This window comes from Neophocaena asiaeorientalis, unplaced genomic scaffold (genome assembly GCF_003031525.2).
Source record: "Neophocaena asiaeorientalis asiaeorientalis breed wild unplaced genomic scaffold, Neophocaena_asiaeorientalis_V1.1 scaffold46, whole genome shotgun sequence".
Classification (NCBI taxonomy): domain Eukaryota; kingdom Metazoa; phylum Chordata; class Mammalia; order Artiodactyla; family Phocoenidae; genus Neophocaena; species Neophocaena asiaeorientalis.
Window position 1 is genome coordinate 15,774,334 of NW_020175393.1, and position 25,835 is coordinate 15,800,168.

Sequence of the window (25,835 nt, forward strand, 5' to 3'; positions counted from 1 at the left end):
AATGATTGACTACTCAAGAACAATTCACGTGTGAGTGGAACCATTTTGAGAGAGGTGGGAAAGTCAACTGTTGAGAATTTCAAATGGTGATGATAAACCTACCTCCAAAACCAGAAGTGAAAATTTTAAATGATATAAAAAAATTGATGGTGAGGTGTTATTTTAAATTTGTTTTGAGTGTGTGATCAAGAGTGATTTAGGTGATTCAGAATATTTTCTTTCCCCTTTCTTTTTCATTCCTGTCAAGAAGAGAAAGGGAAAGAATATACCCTAATTGTCAAATCTGGACTTTCTAGATTAAAATATATATATTCTGTATTATCCAGGTGGGCTCTGCTGGGGAGGGAGAAATTTCCCCCTCTACTTCTCTTGAGTTCTTTTGGCCAGACTAATAATAAAATTGACACAAGACAGATTAACAGCAGAAAGAGGAACAAATTTTAATTCATGTGCACAGAGGTCTCATAGAAATGGGACCTAAGAAGTGGCCAAAGCCAACAGCTTTTATATTTTTTTAGACATAGAAACAATAAATTTGAGAGGAATTGGCAGGACAAAAGAATTTAGGTTTGGGTGCCCAATTAGGAAGAAATGTAAGCAAAGTTTGGGCTTGGGTAATAAATTAGGAAAGAAGTAACAAGGTTTATTTATACAAGTTTCTTGGCCCTGAATTCCCTGTGCCTAGCGATAAGGGTGTCCCTTCTACCTCCAGATGCATGAAGGGCACCTTTCACATGGGAGATTTATTTCCTCCTTTCAGGGAGACATAGAAGAGGGTCAGAGTGTCCCTCTTGCATCGAACGTTTCTTAAGTAACTTTAATTCAAAATAATCATATGCCGTTAAGGCATATTTTGGGGTCATCTACCCTGGGCCCCAACAGTTCTAATATAATCACAAGTGTCCTCAGAAAAGTGATGCTGAAAACGTTTGAAGGAAGAAGAGAAGACAAAGTGACTACAGAGGCAGAAAGAGTCATGCAGGGACCTGCAAACAGCAATGTTACTGAACTGAACTTGGGCCCCCTTGCCCGATGCACAGCTGAGTCAATCTACTGACACAGGTTGTGGAGAAGGAAAGTACAGCATTTATTGCAGGGCATCAAGCAAAGAGAATAGGCAGCTCACGATCAAAAGACCCAAATTCCTTGATGGCTTCCAGGAAAGGGTTTTTAAAGGCAACATTTGGGGTGAGGGCTGCAGGGGGCATGACTTTCTTCTGATTGGCTGGTGGTGAGGTAACAGGGTGGTGTTTCAGAAATCTTCATCATCACCCTCTGATTCCAACCAGTCTGGTGTCTATGCTCAGCATGTATTCACCCTCCTCCATCTGGGTGGGTGGATGGGGTCTTAGTTTCAGCAGAACAACTCAAAGATGTGTATCAGATTGTTATGTATATCTCTTGAGGAGGAGTTAGGACTCTGTTTTATCACTGAAATATTGTTTCTTGACTGCTTTTCCTTTGTTTCTGTATTCCCTCACTTCCCTAATTAGTAACTGCTGGAGTCTGCTCTTTGAAACTCCAGAAAGGTCTAGGAGACTAAAGCCTTTTTCCTACAAACAAGAAATTGGGGACCCATAGGGGCCCTGCTAAGTTTCAACAAGATGCAAAATGAAGTAAAACATTCCAGTCATGCAATGAAAAAAAATTATAAGACAGGTGCCAGCTACGAGGTTGTAGGGAGAAAAGGGTCAGCGAGAAGAAATGCTCCAGAAGCAGCTTTCATGCCCTGTGGTTCAGTGCTTCCTGGTTGGGGCCTTTGTTATGGGGGAGTTAGAGTAGGTCTTGGGAGAAGGGAAAGCAGCTCGAAACTAGTCAGGTTCCTGGAACACAGAGGCACTTCCTGTGACCTGTGTGCATTCCTGCTGTGGGAAGGACCCCTCCCTAGGCCAGAGAAGGTACATCACCCATTCACACGGTTGGCTTACCTGGAGGCAGTTACTAAGCAACCAGTGTGGGAAGACTAGCACGTACCCATCAGGAACAGGCATTTGGATCTTTTTTAAACAAGACTAAATAATTGCTCCTTCTTTTTCAAAACTCTTCTGTTTCTGTAGCTGTTTTCATGTTCAAGGCAAACAGAGAGCCAGTGGAAGCTTGGCAACTGAAACCTTGCCTCTGTTTTGTAGGAGATGTAACTCCAAGCGTCCTCTGGAAAAATGTCCCACCATGGATTCCATGACCCACATATTCCATTTGGAGAAATGGAGGGAAAGAGGAAGAAAAGGGGAAATACAAAGTAAAAGAAGAAAAATGAAACAGGAGCACGAGAGCAGGAAAGTCTGAGAAAGAAAGAGAGAGACCATCCTGCGCTTGTGCGCGACTCTCTTTCATATGGAATTAATGGTGGTTTAATGGGGTATGAAGGGCTGTTTTACTGGAAACAATGAGGAACAATTGTCTAGCTCACGTTTCATTTCACAGGTCATTATTGCATTAAGAAGTAAATCGACCAAGTCCGGTAAATAACAGTCTGCGTATTGCCGAGAGCTTAAAACCAACAATTTTAGCCAGCGCCAACTAATATCTCTGTCATTTTAACCCTTGCAGGGGAGTGCTAGGGGGCTAAACAATTACAGACTTCACCCAGCTCTAGCAGGTGAGCATAATTCATTGCCCCTCCAGTCCCTCCTTTTGCAAAACCCAGGAGGCCATATTTTAGCATTGTTTTGTTGATGAACCAGCCAGAGCCCACTGCAGCTCTGGTGGCCTTGAAAAACAGCCCCCATTTTAGTGAGTCCTGCAGGCATCTTTAAACAGACTGCTTCCTCTGCAAAATTAATTGCTGCAAAATGCGGTGCTCCCTCATCTAAGCTTTTGCAAGTTCATACTCAGCTATTTGGGTGGGCCATTGACGTGTCTGAGAGAGCCAGGGAAAATGAGCCACTTTCCCTTATTACAGAAGTTCACATTTGTGTCACCAACCATCATCAGGCACTGGACGTTCAGGAGTTCCTAATGCCTAGATTCTGGTTCCCTTAATTCAGGGGAAATTTGGTGACTGAGGCTGTATTTTGAAGTGACAGCATTGTAAATAAATATATCAAAGACAGTTTATAATAAAGTCATAGTTAAAACACATGTAATAAAATACATATTTAAATGCATATCAGTACACAAGCATACCTCATTTTATTACACTCTGCAAATACTGAGATTTTTACAAATTGAAGGTTTGTGGCAACCCTGCGTTGAGCATGTCTGTCAGGACTATTTTCCCAACAGCATTGGCTCACCTCGTGTCACTGTCGTATTTGGGTAATTCTCACAATATTTCAATCCTTCCACCAGCAAAAAGATGACAACTCACTGAAGGTTCAGATTATATTCAGCAGTTTTTAGCAATAAGTATTTCTTAATGAAGGGCTGTTCATTGCTTTTTAGATAAATGCTATTGCACACTTAACAGGCTAGAGCATAATGTACACATAACTTTTATATGTACTGGGAAACCAAAAAATTTATGACTTGCTTTTTTGTGATATTCACTTTATTAGGCGGTCTGGAACCAAAACCGTGATATCTACGAGGTATGCCTATAAAATATTTTTTGCTTCAAATTGTAACAAAGATGAGACAAAAATCAGGCTAAGAATCATAATGTTACATAATCATATCAAATATATCCAGTTCTACTGATAGTTTTTCCATCAAAACCTGATGTTCACCCCGGAGAGCAGATACGGAGACCTCCATATTTCTACAATACCTCTAAAATCAGATAAACCAGGTCTTCCTTCTTTCCTGAGATAAAAGAAATCTTTCAGAGATAGCATCAGTATTCCAACTTACTATTTCTTGTTCTTCCCCTTTCCAAACTAAAACTAAGGCCTTACAAAGAACTATGGTAGGCTGAGTAATAACTTCCCAAAGATGTCCATGCCCTAATCTTGACCATGTGAATACGGACTTTGTTGGTGTAATTAAGTTTATGGATCTTAAAGTGGGGAGTTTATCTGGGTGAGCTCAATCTAATCCTATAAATTCTTAAAAGCAAAGAACTTTCTCTGGCTAGAATCAGAGAGATGCAGCAGAAGAGAAGGCAGGAGAAATTCAAAGCATGTGAAGGACACAAGCCACCCTTGCTGGCTTTGCAGGTGAAGCAGGTCACAGTCAGGGAGTGTGGGCAGCCCTAGAAGTTGAGCATGATTCCTCCAGTCTACAACCAGCAAGGGAATGGGAACCTCAGTCCTACAGTCACATAGAACTGAATCAGGCCAAGAACCTGAGCGAGATTAGAAGTGGATTCATCCATAAAAACTCCAGAAAGAAATGCAGTCCTGCTAATATCTAACTTTCAGCCTTGAGAGGCTCTAAGCAGAGAAACCAGCCAAGTATCCCAGACTTCTGACTTGCAGAACTGTGAGACAATACATGGGTGTTCTTTTAAGTCACTAAATTTGCTATGGCAGCAGCAGAAAACTGGTAAAATAACCAGTTAAGATGCATGCTCAAATGTTCAAGTCATCACCCCAGTCAGAGGCAGGATAAATGGAAGCAACAAAACAGTGGTCACTAGTACTTACTTAGTGTCTATCCCAAGCCAGGTGAGGGGCTGAATAGTTTATAGGCAGTGTGAGTTTTATAGCTCTAGGATCTGCTCCTCTGCCTCTGAAGTGCTCAAAGAAGAGAGAATATGGTCTAGATGTAGGGATAGGCTGGTTTCCACATGGGCCATGCTTAAGGAAAGTTGTGTCTCACCAACATCACCCAAAAGGGAAGAGATTATTATCCACAGGCACAGAAAAAAATCAGCTTCAAATCCCTTTCTCCATGGCAATTACTTTCAGGAACTTATATTCAATTTTTATTAACATTTTTCCTGTGAGGGAGTTAAGCAAATTGGAATTGGGTCCTACAGGGAGTCCGTAATTCCGTAGTAGACAGATTGGCTTCTAGGGCTAGGAAAATTTCTTTTCTTCTGCGTCCCTTTTCCTGACATGCTTTACATAATAACCAACTCATATTTCAGGATTCCCATTTGTTATATAAATGAGTTTTACTATCATTATTCTTATTAAAATAATAAGTAATACATATATATGATGTTTAAAAATGGAAACTTCCCTCTAAGCTGCAGCACTGAAGATCGGGATAGCAGAGGGTAAAGACAGGGAATTTTTTTCTTTTTCATTATATATGTTTTACTGTCTTGTTTATTCGTTCAACAAAAATTTTTAGGATAACTTCCTAAAAGTGGAGTTGTGGAGTCAGAGGTATAGGCGTTTAGATAGTTGCCAACACTACTGCTAAAATAATCGTATTAATAGTAAATGATAGTGGCAATAGTCATCACGGTCTTGGTGGTAGTGGTGGATACTTTTGTTGAGTTGCTCTCTTTTAATCCTTCCAATAAACGTATGAGGATATACCATTAATATCTCCACTTCCTAAATGAGGAAACGGAGGCTCAGAGAGAATAAGAAGCTTTCTTGGAGTTGCCCATCTAGTAAGTGGACACAATGCAGACAGCTCAACTCAGTATAAAAACTCTTAACCAACGCTCTGATTATGAGAGAAACTGTCTTTCTCTCTTTGTATGTTTCGTATGGCTTTTTGTATGCTTTTTGGCATTTGTATTTATTTCTCCGTGAAATGCACTTTAGAATCCTCTGAATATTTTTTGAATTGGTTTGTTCTTTTTTTGTTCTTAAATATTAGTAAGAATTTTTTTGGTATATTAAGGAAATTAGCCCGTTTCTATATGAGTTGTATTTTTTCCCTAGTTTTTTAGTTTAGTTTTTAATATTCTTTGCAGAACTTTTTAATTTGAAAAGAGTCAAATTTATCAAATAGTTACATATATGTCCTAGATTTTGATTCATGCTAAGAAAAATCTCCATAACTCTAAGGATATATAACCTCACCAAAATTTCCTGGTAATTCTATATATTTTTTTCATCTTGAATCTGTATGAAATTTATTTTTATAAAGAGAAAGATATGAATTCCTAATTTTTTTCCCTGAGTGATTAGTCAAGTGCCTCAGTATCATTAATGAATAGTTTCTATTTTCCCATGATTTAAAATGTCATCTTTGTTATAAACTAAGTTCTTTAATGTATTTGGTATCTATTTCTGACCTTTAAAAAAATGTTCCATCCACATATTTATTTCTAGGAGATTTTAATGATTGCATTCAGAATGTCACAAAATAGCATTAATTTTACACCTAGTGAGTGTGCAAATATATGGAGAAAAAAACTTTAAACTAAATCAAAGAATCTTTCAGATCCATAATATTGAAATGAAAATGTCTCAGTCATGAACTTGCTTAGCACCTATTGGTAAGGCACAAGTGCTTTATTTATCAGTGGGACTGCCCAAATGTTTCCTTCCATTAAGATGCGTGTGTACGCATACACACACACACACACACACACACACACACACACACACTAATCAAACACATAGAAACCATCCATCTGTCTTAGGCATAAAACAAGCTAAAGTTTGAGCTTCTGCCTTCTAAACCTTTCAATAATTCTTGTACCAAAAGAACGAAAGCAGCATTGAAGGATTCCTCCATTATTAAAATTTTACGAATAAGACCACAGTTTACTATTCAATGAAGTCCTGGAAATAATCCAGGGGCAGAGGCTGGGGGAGGAAAGGCGAAAGAAAGACAAGAAAATGAAAAAGAGAAAGGAAAGAGCCAGTATATCATCATGGCAAAAAGTTAAGTAATTTCACTTAGTGACTGACATTCAAAAATAGCCCCTCTTGTGGAACACTGATGTTACTGCTTCTCATATAACAAACCATAGATATGTGAATAGATTTCTCAATAAAGGATTACACCCTGAATAGTAAAATTCCCAGGCTCAGTAAACCTTGATGCTTTATTTGGAGGACTGGATATTTAAACAGTAGTTTCTGCTAATGGCAGATAATCCCAGCTAGGCAAGCTTCTCTCTTTTACTGACCGAGTTATATGCCCAGAACCAATTAGGTGGTCTCCAGGATGGCTTCTAATTCTGTGGTTAGTTTCTAATTGTAGAAACCCAAGATGTATATGATGACCTATAAAAAGGACTTATAAAAGTGAAACTTATCGGAGACAAATACAGTCTAGCACATAGGTTTTAAAAAAATCAGTTCTCTTTAATATTTATCCCTCCAGAACAAAGGAAGAAATACTCATCTGCGTGTAGCTATTTAGGCCTTGAAAAATGACTAGTGCAACTGAAGAACTAAATTCTAAATTGTATAATTTACATAATTATATAATTTATAATTATATAATTTATAATTATAAATACATAATTTAAAGTGTAAAACTGATAATTTAGTTACAAAAAATGTTTAGGTATATTTGGAACAAATTGTACGTGCATCTACTTTTCAATTGTAAAGTTTATGAAATCTAGATACAGATCAAATATTTCTTATGAAAATGTAGTTTCTGAATTGAGATATGCTGTAACTGTAAAATTCATGTGAAATTTTAAAGACAGTATGAAAAAAATACAAATATTTCAGTAATTTTGTACTGATTACATCTTCAAATAACTTTGAATATATTGGATTAAATAAAATATATTATTAATTAAATTTCACCTGTTTCTTTTTTCCCTTTTTTAACCTGGACACTAGAACATTTAAATTACATTGTTTCATTATTGTTTCATTAAAATTTTTAAATTACATTGTTTCATTACATTGTTTCATTAAAATTGCATTATTATTTCTATTGGACAATGTTGTTCTGGATAGGCAATGCTCAGTTCTGGTTTCTACATTTTGGAAAAATCATCAACAATTGAAGAACATCAAAACAAGCCAGTTTAGAAAGTGAAAACCTGAAAAAAATCTGTCATATATTTCCTAACAGAAAAAAGTTTAGAATTTCTATGCTAGAAAAAGGTAACCGCTTTTGAATATGTAAAAAGATGCAATATGGAAAGAATTATTTATACTCTGTCACCAGAAAGCAGACTAGGTTAGTAGATAGAAATCATACAGGAAGATCCTAACAATTAAAATTATTCAAAATATATTAGGCAGTCTTGTAAGAGAATGAATTCCCACTTCCTGGGAAAGTTAACAATAGAGGCCAACCTCACATTGAATGGGAAGTGCAATTGATTGACCTTCAAGAAACCATCAAAATCGGGCTTCCCTGGTGGCGCAGTGGTTGAGAGTCCGCCTGCCAATGCAGGGGACACCGGTTCCTGCCCCGGTCCGGGAAGATCCCACATGCCGCGGAGCGGATGGGCCCGTGAGCCATGGCCGCTGAGCCTGCGCGTCCGGAGCCTGTGCTCCGCAACGGGAGAGGCCACAACAGTGAGAGGCCCGCATACCGCAAAAAAAAAAAAAAAGAAAAAAAAGAAAAAATCAAAAATACTGTAATCTTATCATTTTGTTTCCAACTGGCATGTATTTCTGCAGGCTAATGGATTAATATGCATTCTGAACTACACTAATTCCAAGGAGTACTCATGCGTAGTGTGAAAATGTATTCTGTAGTCAAAAAGTTGGAGAAATACTGGATAACACAAAGTTGAACAGTTTTTGCTTTTTTTTTAATTGCAGGACTTATCAGAACCTTTAACATTTTAATTCATGTGATGAATCTCCAAAACGGGAATGGTCAGAGTTTTCACCATATATCTGGCCATGCATCACATTTTTCACAATCTCCTAAGATAAGTGAATGGGAAACACTCTTTAAAAATGCTAAAACAAACTATACATTGAGTAAATCTACAAAACATTTTGTGAAATAGCTGATGGCAAACTTCAATTCTTGACTTTTTCACTCATTTAGTCACCCATTTATTCATTTATTCCCTCACTCAGTAAACATATACCCGGCACATATTATGTTCCAAAGATTGTACTAAAAATTCAAAGATGTTTGCCTTCAAGGTACTCAGTCACTCAGTCTGGTGAGAAGGCAGGCTTGTAAAGTGATGGCTGTAGAGCATGAGACCAGCTATAATGGAATTGAGTGACAGATGAAACAAGGACATAAAGAGACAGAGTCCCAACTGCATGTGGGAGCCAGGGGCATTCCACAGGAGAGCTATTACATTGCAACACACAGGAAGCCCTGCATCTGCTCCTTCCAAACACAATTCTTTACTAGCCTCTTTCATATATGGCTTCTTTTCTTATCTACCTTGATGTTCTTTCTAGGTTACTCCAACAGTACACAGTGCTTTGCTCTCACTGGGTACTCGATAACTATTTGCCTAGGTTGGAAAAAAAAAAAAACCCTACAGTAAGTCACTGGGGGAAAAGGAGAAGCTACAGAGAAATTACCACAATACACTTTTGATCTCATGACCAAAGCTTCTTCTCCATACAACTCTATTGCCATCACACAACCTTCAGTGGTTAATGCTGGCAAAATGCTTTTCTTGGATGTGACAGAGTCCATTTAGTTTGTCCATGAAAACTAATATACACACACATATACTAGGAGAAGAGGAAGAAGAGGGACTAAATGAGGTTTTCGTGTGATTGTTATTACATTGTTTCTTAAGAATGTCATAGTAATCGAGAGTTACTTTTTTTAAACCTAAACATCTATTTCCTACCATGTAAAGTGGAAATATGTGAATTACTCGGTTAAATGTATCTCTGTACAGCACCCCACCAGATGATTCAGACCACACGATGATAATTACCTAGAAGTGGTTACAAGCCCAGACTTTGGAGTCAGACAAATACAGATTTAAATCTTGGTTCTGCACATTCTAGCTGCGGGACCATGAAAAATTAGTTAACTTTTCTAAACCCTTATTCCCTCAAATACTGAAAGGGATAATAATTCCTACATGTTAAGGTTGTTGTAGGGATAAATGGGAATGTTTATAAGCCACTTAGCATAATGCGTGGCACATGGAATATGCCAGATAAATGGTAACTATTATTATTGCTAGTTGGGGTGGATAATTGCTGGAATAATTGCACAGTTTCAGTTTGCTTTGTTCTTCGTAGATAGAGCTTTGTGTGTGAGAAAAGCTGATAGATCTAAGAGAGCTTACCTTGGACAATGTAGTGAAAGAAGAAAGAAAAAGTCGAAGGAGGGTACTGTGTACAGTACAGCACAGTGTTAAAAACACGAGTTCAGTCCTGAATCTTCTATTAATTAGTTGTATGACTTGGGCAAGTTGCCTATGTGTCTCATCAGCTTCCACATCGATAAAATAGAGGGGACAAGAATATTTATCCCCTAGGATAGATCCTGTCCATGGCATTAAATGAGATCATTCATCTGAAGGTCTTAGCACAGAGTCAGAGACATACTCAACAAGTATTAGTTGTTAATGGAAGGGCTGAAGAGCAAGAGAATCACAGAAATAGGATGTCTAGATTGAAGAAAGGAAAGGGAAATTGCTCCTGTAGATCATAATGCCTCTTTACATCACCCTTTACAAGTCACATAGGAAAATCATTCCAATTCACAGTACGGATTATTTTAAAATGCAATCAAATATTGTTATGCCCTTCACTGCCTGGAGACCAGACAAGTCGTGGAAGAGGGAGAGACTAAGGTGGAAGAAAGGTGCTCTTTGGGTCTTACAAAGCATCCCCGGAAGCTTTATCCTCCTCTGCTCAGGATAAAAATCCCTGCAGTCACATATCCCAAAGGTTCTAGTATTTTCTGAGACTCCACTGTGCCTTTATATTTTAATACCCTGACATCTGGAATCCTAAAAGTCTAATGTTTAACCATAAATATCTGCTGAGATTAAAGAGCTATATACCAAGTTTCAATCTTTGGGGCCTATAATTGCTTGGGAAAAGAGAATGGTATTTCCCCCTCTAGCTAGAAGAAAAGACCTCTACAAGCACATATATTGGCAGACAAATTTTCTAACAACCGTTTCCTCTCTCCATTCTGTCCTCTCATTTTCTCCCTCCCTCTCCTTCTCCCATTTTATAATACCATGTTGCTGTCATTCCCAGGGCAAATGGGAAAAAAGAGAAGCCTGGAAAACTTAAAGAAAAGACACATTTCAAGACCTAGCAACAAACAGTTGAAAACATGCTGGCTGCTCTCTGTTAGGCAGCTGAGCACACGTCTCCCCACTGAAACTTGCGTTTCCCCATTATTCAGTTACAAACCACTTCATCACTCTATGTGCTCACAGTCAAATGCCAGCTTTATTTTCTTTTTCACCAACCTCATCTTTTATTTCTGATTTGAGGCTAGTCACTTTTAAGAGCTCCATAATGGTTTATAACTTTCTTTCTCAAGAAGTGTCCAAGAAGTAACACGGTTTGAAAAATGTTTCTTACTCTTTCCTGGGAAAGAATGGGAAACTCTCACCTGCCCTGAAGGTGGATTTGGTCAGAAGTCCCAGTCAGACCACAGTACTTTGCTGGGCATGACGTTGAGGAAAGTGTGGGAAAAGCTTATCACGAGTTTATACTTTTAGTACAATGATTCAATATATAGTTTAAAAAATAAACTTCACATTGAACCCATTTTTATCCAGTGATATATTGTGAAAGTGATATGTTGAGGTCATTTAACTCACTTCAACACTAGGAAAAATAATCTGAATTTTTAAAAAAGGTTTAATATATTCTTATTATTAAAGACTTAATTTAGATTGTAAATACTCCTATGTCTTTTTAGTTAATGTTCTTTTCCCTTTCAGAAATATATCCAGTGTGTATATAAGCAAGTATGTTTATGTCTGCTGGTATTTGGCACAGAGAGCTTATTCTTGATTCTTCATGAGAAACTGAAACTGCCCACTTTTTAAATTAAAAACATTAATTGTCTTCTTAACATCCTGTCTGTTTACTTCAAAGGGGGCGTATAACTCTATAACAGTGATTCTCAAACCTTAGCACAGCAGAATCACTTGGGGAGGACGTCTGTGTGTGTGTGTGGATGTGTACGTATGCGTGTGTGTGGGTGTGTATGTATGTGTGTATATATGTGTGTATGTGTGTGTATTTGTGTGTATGTGTGTTTGTGTGTGTGTTAAATACAAAGGCTTGGGCTTCACACACCTATCGACTCATGCAAACGAATGTTTAATGTCCTAGGTGATTCTGATAATAAGCCAGCTTTGGGAGCCACTGTCCTAAGCACATCAAATTTACCTCCTAAATTGAAGAAGGAGAAAAAGGGCAGGAGAAGGAGGGGGTTTTATGTTTTGTTTGTTTGTTTCAAAATTTCCAGTCTATTGAGAACCAACACACTTAAAATATAATGCAAATTATCAGACAAATTAGACATACAAAATGAAAGCCCTAAGTTTTGTTCATTAGATCCAACAGATGTACAATTACTGTCAAGTAGCTCTGGTTCTACAGGTGACATTTCTGTCATCACCTCACTGTGGACCGGCGCAGTCTGTGGGCAGCACAGGGCGGTGGACCACTCGTGGAGTCCTGCGTCTGTTGGGCCCCCTCAACCCCAGCTTTCTAACTACACTGCCTACTCCCAGCCTCGCTCTCACCATGATCCATTCACTCCACAGCAGCTTGTACGATCTTTTCAGAAAGTGAATAAAATCCTAGCACCACCTTCCAACCCCATCTTACTAAATTACTCTGGCCTATAAAGGGGCTAAGCCCTGACTACCTGCAACTACGCCCCCTCTCATTAACTATACATCACTCCTATGGGTCTCTTTTCCACCCACCCCTCAGACACATTGAGGTCATTCTGGTATCAGAGCCCCTGCTCTGGCTGGTCCCTCTTCCCGGAAAGCTCCTCTGTCTGCTCAGAGGAGTGATTCCTCGCTCCTCATTCAGGCCTCATTGAAATTGTAACTCTATTTCTAATAGCAGCTCCCTTACACACACACACCACACCACACACTACATACACCCACACACACCTGAAGCTACCTCTCTAGCCCAAAACTCTGTTTTATTTTCTTCATACCTCTCATCACTACTGAAATATTTTTATTTATTTGTTTATAGATATAGATATATAGATAAAATCTCCACTGGAACATAAGTTTGATGAAGGCAGAAATGTTATTCACAACTATAGTTCCCATCCTTAGAAAGGCACTGGTAGACTACAGATGGTCAAATGCATTTGCTGAATGAGTGAAAATGCCAACTTCAGCACATCGCATGCAAAAGGTGCTCAAGGGATGCTAGCTAGCTTCCATTACACCCCCTTTCTACTTTCTATATCACGGCTAAGAAATTGTAAAATGCCACTGAAACCAAAGCTCTGATTTCCTTCAGTCTTCTCCCAATAACATCAGTAGCCATATGTACAAAGTGGGCTGAGAGGTGATTCCAGGCATTTGTAGACTGGGACAGACAGGAAATGAGTCAGAAGCCAGGGTGGAAAGCTCTAGTACTGATCTAGTCCTACCTAAATGGGATATTAATTTCAAGACTTTGTTTTTATGATTTTGGATTTTCAGACGATCAGATGCCTCCATCATCAAAAGAAATTCTCTCCAGAATAAAATGCAAATGGCTCTTAGAGGTTCTCCTGCCTGGGATTAGCTGCCTTGCACCCTGTTGCCATGCATGTTTCAAAGTTGGCTGCAAATGCGAACTTACAGATAAGTACAAAACAAAATTAACAGCTCACTTTTCCCCTGGCTACACACCCTGCATTACACAGATAGCAAAACCCACTGGCACAGTGTTCCCCATAGCTGATCCACGTGGATAATTTTTGCTCCCAACACCAGAGCATATGACAATACATTGGGACCTGTGGATATCTGTCTGAATTTTGCATGTGAACTTATATGTGCAAATAAAATTTGTATTTTTCAAATCAAAAATAAACCTCAAAGGCAATGGACTCCAAACTGTTTGTTAATAAAATGGAGAAAGGCCAAAAGGGTGTCTTAAACTCAACGCCATTTGGAATAAATGTAAGAGCTGGTAGCAGAGGCCTCCATTTTCATCTTTGCTGGCTGCTTCCACTGTTTTATAGATGACCATAGATTCTTGTCTTGAAGAGGAAAAATACAAAATAGACATTTATTCTCTTAAGATTAAATTTTTGCTTTTCTCCTCTACCATATTGTGGACAGAAACTGGAAAGTAGCATAAAACTATGGTTTAAAAAATGAGAAGGGACTTGAACTAGGGAAGGAGGGATCTATTCCCATTTTGGAAGTCACAGGAAAACACTCCAATCCTGTTAGTACCCGGAAGGCACCATTTACTATGTACTGTCTCCTTCATGGCAAGAAGACACAGACTGTATTTGTAGTGCAATAAACAGTGGATTCTACTGTGGGAATCCTTACAGTTGGGACCTACGGCAACCTCATTTAAAATGTTATAAAGCTTTAAAACATCAGGAGTTTAAGGCAGTCCAGCCTACACACCTCCCAATATACCTTCAGCCTCCCACACGTATGCTCACAACTGTCCATATGCTGAGAGTAAGTAGCATGTAATATTGTAATACCTATCAGAGTTTTACCATTGAATCATGTTTCATAACCAAGACAAAGAGTGGTGAAAAAATAAAATATACAGCTTTTCAACACAGCAGCAAATCTGCTTGCGCCTAAACAGTATATTTACACCACATGGTAATAAGCACCACCTAAGAATCCACTGAAAGAATACTATTATTCACACCTGGAGTATTTGATGGACATTTTAGAGTTCCTGTTTGCAAGAGACATTTTCAATGTCACCCCATATCTTCCTGGCATTCACCTTCACATACCAAAGATGGCTGCTACAAAAACCTACCACTCCTTTCTGAGGAAGGTTTTTCCTTCCTCAGAAGGAAACCTTCCAGGAAACGATTTTCCTGGCCTTGGGAAAGAGCATGATTGGCCTGTTCAGGGAAAGCCAAAGGGCTGGAGAGTTAGTGTACCCAGGAGCATCCCTCGGCCAATGAAGAGTAAGGTTTTGAAGTGTCAACATTTTAGCTTCTGCATGGCTTAGCTGGGACAACTGTGGGTCACGTCTCCAGGAGTCCCCATTTGGGGCATATTGAGTCTGAGATGCGAATTATACCTCCCAGTGGAGTCATTTGGTTATAACAGACTACAGTTCAGGGTGGAGTCTGGGCTGGAGATATAAATTCATCCGCAGTAAATGGTATTTCAACTTTGGACTTAGGAGCAAGATAGGAAGAGAAGATAGTCCTGGAATATTCAAAACTTCAAAAGAGAAAGGGAGACTAGAAAAGAAGTCTGAAAAGAGTCATCCAATGAAGTAGGAAGAAAGTTGGGAAAGTTCTTTGGATGTACTTGCAGCAGTTTCCACCTGAACAAAAATGTAAACTCAGAGTTGCGTTGTTTGTAGAAGCAGAAAGACGATGATCTCTCCAGGGGTCCAGCTATAAAAACTGATAGCCCGATGGGCTTGTAAAAGCAAGAAGAATAAGAAGGGATTTTGATCATAGCCCGCAGGGACAATTAGAAGATGGAGAAAAGGAAGGCAAAAAGAAGGCATGCTATCTAGTCTACCACCCTTTCCAGAGTGAGGGCCTTTAGCTCTGGTGGAAGAGAAAGATTCAGAATCCAGAGGAACTGCTTCCAAGGCAGACACTGCGAAACGCTGAGCACAGAGAGTGCTGCTTCAGGCCCAAGAGACCAACCTAGTGAGAGGACCATTCTCTTCACCTGTGCACAGGTGGGTGTTGGGAGTCTGTACCTTTGACATGGACCACAGGCAATCTCATGGAGGGCAAAACAGCGGTATTGTGACATCCCTTAAGCACCCAACATTCCTGAGATAGAGGTGAGTTGAGCAGCTTACTGGCACAGACTCCAACTCTATTGCTCAGTTCCTCTCCAGGATATTTTGTTCCCACTGGACCACACAGCCAAACCAGCTCCGTCCCATGCTTGTTCCCTCTACTGGAGACATCGAGTTCAGACAGAACTGACCTGTGTTGAAGAAGGATCCAGTCCATTCTGCTTCAATTTTAGGAAATACAGAAACTGGTGGAGGCAGACCCAGAGCTCTCCCATCCAGATCCTTAAAGAGATACTTCCTAGGACTTTCACAGTCAGATTCAGAGCAGACCAGTCTTCCTAAATCTTTCCTGGGAAGATAGATAGAAAGCAACTCTCTCATTTCCATGATAAGCCACCAAAAGGAAACATATATTGGTAGTGCTGACGTTATGAAAAATAAATTCAATAAAATTTTATTATTACTAACGTGTTACCTAGATATGAAATAACACTCTATAGAAAATGTTATTTCCCAGTTATATGGTCAAGAAAAAAAGACAATTCTTATTAACCAAATATTCTGGATATCGAGTTATATAATCTTTACATAAATCACTAATTTTCTAAGATACAATAAAATGCCCCTAACTAATAATATTTATTAAACATGATGTGATCAATGCAATGTTCCAATGCAATGGAACTTTGGGGCCTTGCAGTATTTTAAGATTATCATTATAAATATCGATTATACTTGTACTATATAAAAACAGTGTAAAAAAAGATGTTCTCATGCAATAAATATCTATTGAAAACCTACTACTTGTACGTTGGGGAATACAATGGTGATAAACATAGGCATCAGAATTTAGAGTCAAGCAGGGTATATAAAGAAGTTATTGGTTATAAATAAATAAGTTATTATTATTCAATTATAACACTGAATTATAGAGATTTTATTTCCTCTCATCTAACATTTTTAGGTATCATTAGTAATAATATTAAATATTTATTGCATGCCAACCATGTGTCAGGTATTAATAGTACAAATAATCAAATGCTAATATCATTTAGCTTTATAACTATTTCATCCCATAGGTAAGACTTGAACATAAAGAAGATTGGACAGTAGAAAAAAATGACACACAAATTGTATACCTAATAATGTTTAGGTTCCAAAAACGGTTCAGGGATGGGCATCAAAAAGAGACTGATGTTGGGCCAAACATATAAGCTTTCTAATTAGGGTGCTTTTCCTGATTCTTTTATTCCAACTAAAGAATTTTTCCCAATGTTATAGGAAAGAAAAAATAACTATTTTCCCTGCTCTGACTTTCCCACTCCCTCTTACAGCAAAAAAAAAAAAAAAAAAAAAAAATTTTTTTATCAGATTCTTGAATAAAACTCTCAGATCATATGTTCAAGAACAGTAGTTACGTCTGGTCTGAGAGCAAATATCTGTCTAAGCCATACGGTTCATTCTAGGGACTAGGACATGGTCTCCTTCCCCACCAGTGCCTGCACAAGGACACCCAAGCTTCCTTCTGAAAACTAGTGACACCATACTCCATGGAAGGTTCAAGAATCAGGGTCAATTTTTTTCATTGATTTAGAAAACATCCCAAAGAAGTACCTCTAATATAGATAAAACAATTAAACAGTATCAATAAAACTTGCAATCCATCACTTCTGCCGCTTTTGTTTGCCAGAGGACATCACGTGGTGGATTCCAGATTCAAGGAAGAGAGAAACAGTCTCTTTCTCTTCAGTGAGAGAGATTGCAAAAATTGTATCTCAAAGGGCACAAATATAGGAGGGTAAGGAATTGGGACCAATCAATCTACTGTATTTTTCTAGAAGGACTTATTTCTATTCCCATTGATGATTTTATCCTTGTTTAAAAAACATGTTGAGGTATTGGGAGAATTACCAAACCCTTCATAAATATGGCTTACTATAAATACCAAAACCGGTACCTGGTTTGTAAAGGAGGAAAGTAGAACTTGTTTTTATCTTTGATCTTTAGCATCCTGGTCCTCTCTGCCGTTATTAGAGGCACGATCCCAGTGTCCTCTGCATTGGACAGAATGCAGACATCTAGATCATCACTATAGCAACTCTTCACAAAACTAGAAAAGGTCACATCTGAAAAAAAATGTTTAAGGTATTACAACATTATATCATGTAAACTACCAACCACAAATACAGACCACACAACTAAATATTCCTGTACTAATGTATGTCCAGGAGTAAGTTTAAGCTACTGTCCAGGGTAGTTCCAGGAGTTTACATAAATCTTGACTTAAAATATCTTTAATTCTTGAAGACATGGACATTGTATACAAAGCAGAAGAGCATTCCAACACATTGACATCTTAAGAGCAATACTTTCCATCAAAGGTTTGATCAAAATCCAGTGAGGAGTGAGTACAATAGTACAAAAGAGAGCTGATAGAAGGTTCTCTGCGTAGGCTGTAGTATAATTGGATTAAATCCTGGCTGCCCCACCAACTACCTGACAACTTCACTGAGGCACAACTTCCACGTATCAATTTCCTCCTCTGTATGACAGGAAAAGTAACACGTACCTAAGAGATGAGGCATATAATCAAATTAAATATTTCCCTGGGAAAGCTCTTCAACAAGTATAGAGCGGTGACTTTTTAAAGAAATCACTCACTGTCATTATAAACTACCACTGTGGTTATCAATGCCCAGCAGATGGTCAATTGGACAGCAAGCACCAGACGACACTGTACGCTTTTGTTGATATAATTTCAAAATGCTGTTAAAGCTTCTATGCACAGATGTATGACACTACATTGCTTGGAAACCCAAACATCCTACCTTGAAGTTTCATGATGCCTGAAATTAAATGGCCATTCCTCACTTTGTGCCATGGTTCCTGAGGCCACCGATTCGGTTCCGAGGTGAATACGGGCCACAAAATACCAACTCGACCCCCTCTGGGATTGGAAGGAGCTCGATCAGGTGATGTCACGTTGGCAGAACGAGGCTTAACTCTATCCTGAATGCAGTCAAAAGATGAGCTAGTGGCCACGATGACTGAATTCCTAACCACAATCTGTAGATTTTCACTATAACACTGTGGGGCATAAGACACATAAACTACTGCCAAAAGGCCAATAGTATTGTCGACCAGAGTGAGGTTCTCTATTTCCATGGCATGCTCCACATGGAGCATGGCACCGTAGTCAAAGTTCTTGAAAGCCAAGAAGCCAGAGATACTGGTACAGTTGTCAAGTCCAGTCTCCTTATAGAGATGAAGGCCGTGAAGACTTGAGTGGGCCACGTTGTCAGACCAAAGGGCTTCAGGAGAGGAGCACCTGTAGCCTCGGATGTGAAAGCCAAGTCTCTCGGATCCTGCCACAACGTTGCCACGGAGATGGATGTCCTTTGCCTGATTCACTTTGATTCCTGCCACCCAAGTGGGAGACCAGGCTGACTGTGTCATCAGAACCACAAGGTTATTAGAGAGAGAATAGTCCTGACCCTCCAAATCAATGCCATGGCCAGCTGTGCTAAACACTACATTGTCATTTAAAACGATCCCCTGACTGGCAGCTGCACGAATGCCCCCACCACAGCTTTGGTGCAGAGTACAAGATATTATCCAGGATCCTGCCGACGTATCAGTGAGCTCGATGGAGGAATACAGTGGGGAGCCAAAGTTCTGAATTTCCACATTGAAAAGTTGAAGGATACCTGCAAGCAAAATGCATGTCATTAGGTACTTGCTTCTTCCCTACAAAAGGCAGAAGGATGGGGCTTCCCTGGTGACGCAGTGGTTGAGAGTCCGCCTGCCGATGCAGGGGACACGGGTTCGTGCCCCGGTCTGGGAAGATCCCATATGCCGCGGAGCGGCTGGGCCCGTGAGTCATGGCCGCTGAGCCTGCGCGTCCGGAGCCTGCGCTCCGCAATGGGAGAGGCCACAGCAGTGAGGGCCCCGCATACAGCAAAAAAAAAAAAAAAGGCAGAAGGATGGTCCATCCAATGGCATTGGGATATGCAGATTTTTCATTAAAATATGTTTATTTTCAGCACCAGAACTATATTTTACGTCATTGAGTCTCACTAACAAAATCTGAATCATTAAAAATATCACAATACTGCATGAAAATTTTCCTGTGCATTCTGAAGAGTCTGGTGATAGGATGGAGAGAGATGAAAGAAAGACAGGAGAAGGAGATAGGCTTTGGGGATGGGCACAGCTAGCTTAAAGATTCTAGGCACCTGTCTGTACGGCTGGGTCAAGGAACTGGCTAAGAATGAAAGTAATGTGGCTTCCTGGCCACTCACCTCAAAGTCATGTCTCCTTTCAGGGACCCCATGTGAAAAGGCCACAGCCATCCCCACAAAGATATTGCATGAATGAAATGCCAACTATATACAATATATTAAGCATTTTTAAAGAAGAGTATAAGTGCAAAACTTCTGCTCAGTGGATGTCCAGAAACATAACATTCTTCTTGATGAAGACATAATACAGGTGATAACATATTTTTAAGTGACTTTAAGACCCTTAAATTTTTTTCTGTATTTTATTCTAGCCATACTATAATCCCTGTTTCCTTTTCACAATAAGAAGATTTTCTACATTTTTTATGTCAAGGGAGAATAGTGAATTATTTAGTCTTATTGGGAATTTTATTTGTACTTTAAAAATAGATATTGTTAAAACAGTATAAAATACAGTCACTAGATTGATTTAAAAATATAATGAGCACAAATTTGTCAGTGTATATACTCTTGGTAAAATAGAATAATAACATGAATATCGGGGGAAATGAGTTGAATTAATAAATATAACACCTAACTCTAATATAGCACTCATTATATACCAGGCACTGTTCTATATGTGTGTGTGTATGTGTGTCATATATATATATATATATGTGTCACATATATATATGTATATATATATATATATATATATATATACATATATATACACTCTTAATTTTTGTAAAAATCCTATATTTGATAGGTGCTGTTATCCCCATTTTACAGATAAGAAAACTGAGGCAGAGAAGGGCTAAGTGGCACGCAAGGACTTGGACCCAGGCATATGGATGCAGAAGCTGTACTGTTAACCCCCACTCAGGCTCAGTGGGGAGCATGCAGGATGTGATGGAATAAACAGAACAGCTTTGCACTGAGATTCCAGTGATTGGGCCACTGTCCTGTGCCAACAGATATCACATCACGTGTCCTTAGCTAGGTAGGCCACAGCTTTGTCCCTTACTTCTTTTCTTTATTCTTCTTCTTTTTTAAAGCTCCTGCCCAAGGTAAACTATAAAGTTATTCCCCTCATTAAAAATGGAGAGTTGTGTCATTTTAGTATTTAAAGCACAAAGATAGTCCAGCCTTAATCCTCCACCTTCCCCACTCCCTTTTCACAGATGAGAAACCTGAACCCTTGCAAATCAGCTGCCAAGAAGAACCAAGCTATTGTGAGAAGGGCAGATGAAGTGTGTGTGTCTTTCTTGATGGTCAAACAGGATTCCAATGTATCCAGATTTCTCAAATGACACTGATTAAGGAGACACTGGTAGGCGGTGTGGAAATATTCACAGAATGATAAAACATCTGAAAACTATTTGTCTGGTGATAACACTTTTCGATGTAATTTAAAGCATCCCCCGCCAGCAACACCTAGCTGAGAGGGCCATGGGACCTGCCTCTGAGAACTTGGGCACAAAGGACACCATGCTAGAGTGTGTCCACACATAAAAGCTTATTTTGTAGAATGGAAAGTGGTTCTAGAATCTTGGTCAAGGCGATGGATAATTATCATTTTACTTAGTGTTCTTTTTTTCCACCATACTTACATGGTTATAATTCATAGTTTTTAATTGTACAAGATCTTTTTACTTGTGTGCATATTAACCAATGATTGAAAACTAGTCAATAGTAAATACTTAAGATGTCTTGAGCATTCAGATGGAGAATTAAGCAATGATTTTGTTCATGACTGTTTTCTTATTTTTCCTTTTGTTTATCACAATTCTGAGCACAACTTGCTGGATACTTCTGGTCAGAAGGAAGAGAATGACAGAGGTCTCTGATTTAAAAGCAGGAATTGTTAAGTCCTGGCCTACGTTTCTGCCCTGTAACCATTCAACACCATAGCTGGCACCCTTGACCTACACCTGAAGATGCCACCTCATCTAGGCTCTGGAATATGTTACAGAAAAACGCGAGGGTTCTTAATACAGTGTCGGGACCTGGATTGGATTCTGGAACTGAAAGAGGACGTTAGTGGAAAAACATGTGGAATCTGTACAATGTCTTGAGTTCAGTTAACACTAATGCACCAATGTTAATTTACTGGTTTTGACAAATGTATCAGAGTTCTATCAGATTTTCACAGTAAAGGAAACTGGATGAAAGGTACACAGGAACTCTCCATACTACCTTTGCAACTTTTTTATAAATCTAAAGTGATTATAAAATTAAAAGGTTATCAAGGGCTTCAGAATCAGGCTTGAATTTGAATGTTACATCTGCCACTTGCAAGCTGGATTACTTTTCTAACTCTTCATTTATTTAATTCACTCACGTTTATTAAGCACCTAATACTCAGCAGTTACCATATTAGGAAACCAGGGCTGAAAGCCCCAAACTTACTCTCAAGAAGTTCAGAAGTTCATAATGGAGTTTTATAAATTAGCAGGCTATTTTATTATAGACTCAGTGTCCTCATCTACAAAAATGAGGATAGGGTTTCCCTGGTGGCGCAGTGGTTGAGAGTCCGCCTGCCGATGCAGGGGACACGGGTTTGTGCCCTGGTCCGGGAAGATCCCACATGCCGCGGAGTGGCTGGGCCCGTGAGCCATGGCCGCTGAGTCTGCGCGTCCGGAGCCTGTGCTCCGCAACGGGAGAGGCCACAACAGTGAGAGGCCCGTGTACCTCGAGGATAAAATGTCTTTCTCACATAGATATTAGGATTAAATGAAACAAAGTAGGCATGGAAACCATCGTGGTTCCTAGTCCATAAGAAGCATCGAATACAGATTCTCTTTCCCTTCCCCAGGGATGATTTAAGAGCCTGACCAGCAACCCAGAGGCTCAGGACTGAGCCAGCATTGCTGGTGGTTGGGCTCTGGCTTTGATGCTCAGCTGTAAGAATCGGCCTTCTGTCCTGCTCTGGTGATCAGGTTCCAGCCTGGACTACAGTTACCGTGGAAAGGGGCCCTGTCTTGCGCTCCCTCCCTAATTCTCTGTCTTCATAAACTGCAGGGTAGTTTTGGTTTTACACAACCACGACCGGGATTCAGCCTTTGTCTAGCCTTCCAGAGCAGGGTTCCTCCACCTCAACACGACTGACATCTTGGATAATCCTTTCTTGTGGGAGGCTGTGCTGTGCCCTATAGAATGTTGAGCAACTACCTGCTATATGCCAGAAGCTCCACCAAAGCTGTGACAAGCAAAAATGGCTCCAGATACTGTCAAATGTCCTTTGGCCAGGAGGGAAGAGCAAAATCACTTCTGTTGAGAACTGACGGAGCTGGAGCTCATGGAGAGAGAGCTTGTTCTATGAACCAGAAATCGCGAACTCGGACGCACAGGCTCAGCGGCCATGGCTCACGGGCCCAGCCGCTCCGCGGCATGTGGGATCTTCCCGGACCGGGGCACGAACCCGCGTCCCCTGCATCGGCAGGTGGACCCTCAACCACTGCGCCACCAGGGAAGCCCTCGAACTTTTGTTTTAAGGTTCAAACATTGCTCTTTACTATACTGGTAAAGCAGATATACCCACAAAAAGTGTTCCATGCTCAATATATTTGGGAAACCATTAGATCCTTTGCTCTAGGCTTTCTCAGAGCCTTTATTATATTCATGTACGCAGTGACTTTCTGAGATGGAGCTTTATTTGACTAGGAAACAACTTGGGAATCAATTTTAAGGAACCTAAGTTTAAGAAAAAGGTACTAATCAAATAACTTTGCAGCATTCCAGAAGAGCTAAAGCTTGAAAGAAATGAGAGAAATTTAACTGATCCCTAAAGCAGTCTAGAATATGGAAATCATTCTTATTTAAATTTACACTATTAATTTATAGCATGAGATGAGGCCTGCCATCAAATAGAGCATGCTACTGGGAAAGAGTAATAGAAATTCAGGAAAGAGATAAAATTCAATTGGTCATTAAATCATCTATAATTTCAAAGCAGAGGAAATTTCACATCTGCTGAAGATTTTTTTTTTTTTGAGGTAAAAATGTGCCTGTGTGCTGATAGCTAGTATATTATTTTAACATCACACTGATAATTAAGCACAGATTAGTACTGAAAATTCATAGCTTCTCAGAGCACAGAGAAGCATCTATTTCAAATATTTTGTTTTATAAATGAAAATTCCCACCGTTGGAATTTCTGAGTGTCCCAGATGCATAGCCTCCAATTGGTAGTGCTTAGTAACTTAAAATTTCAGTTACCTGAAAATTCTTCCACGCTGGACTTCCTGAAGGACCCCACAAGTAGTCTCCCCCCGCACGATGTATCACCCTGGATTTGTATGTTCCGGGTCAGAAGTCCAACCTCTGAAGCCAAACGAATGTGTCGGCCATCCTCCATGACGTGGACACTTCCTGGGGCAACGGGAGTTGGGAAAGGAAAAAAATTTTAAAACCTATTTCGGAGATCGCCAGCTGGGGACCCAGCGAACCTGACAAATGAAAACACTCCTTTCCCCGCGGAAGTCCTCCCAACATTAAGGTCTGCTTTTCCTCGGGCGTCCTCTACAAACGTCGGCTGAGAAATGAAAAGCCCGTTCACTGGTCTCTCATTGGGATCAGAGTGAGCGTGTTTGAGCAAGAATTCATTTGTCCTCAATCACTATGGGTACCGGCACAGGGATGTCAGGGAAGACCGGTCCAATTAGTGGGGTCCCCGGCCTCCTTCCTTCAATTCCTCAGTGTGAGATTCCTGCCTTTGGTTGTGCATTGTTCCTGAACCTCTTTGAGAGAGTGAGGAATCGCAGATCCACTGAGGCAGTGATAGGACTGAAGCAGCAGCGGCAACGCCCTCTCCTGGCGGGTCTGGAACTCGTCACTCCCAGGAAGAGCCTCCCCAGTCTTGCTGGTTTGTTCCACTGCCCACCCCACTTTGCATTGTACGTTGTGTATTATAGGCAAGGATTGCTAACGATGTCTCTTTTCCCTGCCACTCTTTAGAAACAAAATCATCCTTAAAACCATGATTTAGAAATAGCTTTAGATACAGTCCTGCTGAAAGCATGCATTTCCCTCTCATATATCAGAGACAAGAAAGATATCCCCTAATCCCTTTATGTCCATGTTTTTTACTTATTAGCTATATTTCCTGGGTTAAATTTATTTATTAGGCTGAAGCGGGAAATATGGTTATTATTTATATGCAATATATTTTAAGTGTGTATACTGTATTAAAATATTCAGTACATTTTTTTTTTCAAGAAAAAGGTATTTGGCTTTTATTTATTTATTTATATTTTGGGGCAGTAGTAGTAGTCAATTGATACAATGAACTTCATGTCAGGAAGGACACATTCCTAAGTACGGAAAAAGGAGTCATTATTTACAATGACTACCACATTCTAAGTGGCTGTGTGATTCAGTATGCCAGGAAATGAACTGGAAACTCATCTCCCATGAGATTTATTCTGGCTCAGCCATGAAAATGCCCGGTGACCTTGAACAAGGTTCTTAACCCTTCTGCTTGCTTCTAGGCTTGCCATTATAAATAAAAAGTTTAAAAATTCCCTCACATCAAAGATTTTTTTAAATTAGGCAATAAAATTAATGAAGGGATGGAGATAAAGCCTTCTAAGGATGAGCCTAGGGCAGCAGTAAAATATTATCCATCCCCTCTGAACGCCGATCAGATCCAAGGTCCCAAGGCAGGTTGCTGAACACGTTCTTCTTGGCTCATTCACTTCCCTTAACGAACAAACCAAAGCCTTACCGATGTGCCGGTGTCTGAGCCGTTCATGGATGCTAACATGGTGGCCCCTGACTTCTTTCACAGTGAGGACCTCTGCTTCGTGAGGTTCATATGAAGAGGAACTAAGGACAATCTTGTCTTGGGGTCGCCAATCCACTGTGTTCTCTACTATAATTCTGTAACAGCATAAAGATGGAATCAGGTACACTGGCAGTACAACACAGATGACCTACTGAACCCCAGGGAGAAGAGGAAATCCACTGCAGACAACAATTCCCACCAGGG

The 25,835-nt window shown here is 39.7% G+C and overlaps 1 protein-coding gene across 11 annotated transcripts in view; it reads right to left on the minus strand.

The window, feature by feature from the left end:
• PKHD1 (PKHD1 ciliary IPT domain containing fibrocystin/polyductin) overlaps window positions 1–25,835 on the minus strand; it is a 600,926-nt gene that overhangs the window by 255,550 nt on the left and 319,541 nt on the right. For all 11 annotated transcript variants that reach the window (XM_024765924.1, XM_024765923.1, XM_024765919.1 and 8 more), the window contains 5 exons: window positions 25,572–25,726; window positions 24,065–24,217; window positions 18,452–19,330; window positions 17,581–17,749; window positions 15,815–15,972 (listed from right to left, as the gene is read on the minus strand). In XM_024765924.1, coding sequence (XP_024621692.1) covers window positions 15,815–15,972; window positions 17,581–17,749; window positions 18,452–19,330; window positions 24,065–24,217; window positions 25,572–25,726 — 1,514 coding nt within the window. The remainder of the gene's footprint in view (window positions 1–15,814; window positions 15,973–17,580; window positions 17,750–18,451; window positions 19,331–24,064; window positions 24,218–25,571; window positions 25,727–25,835) is intronic.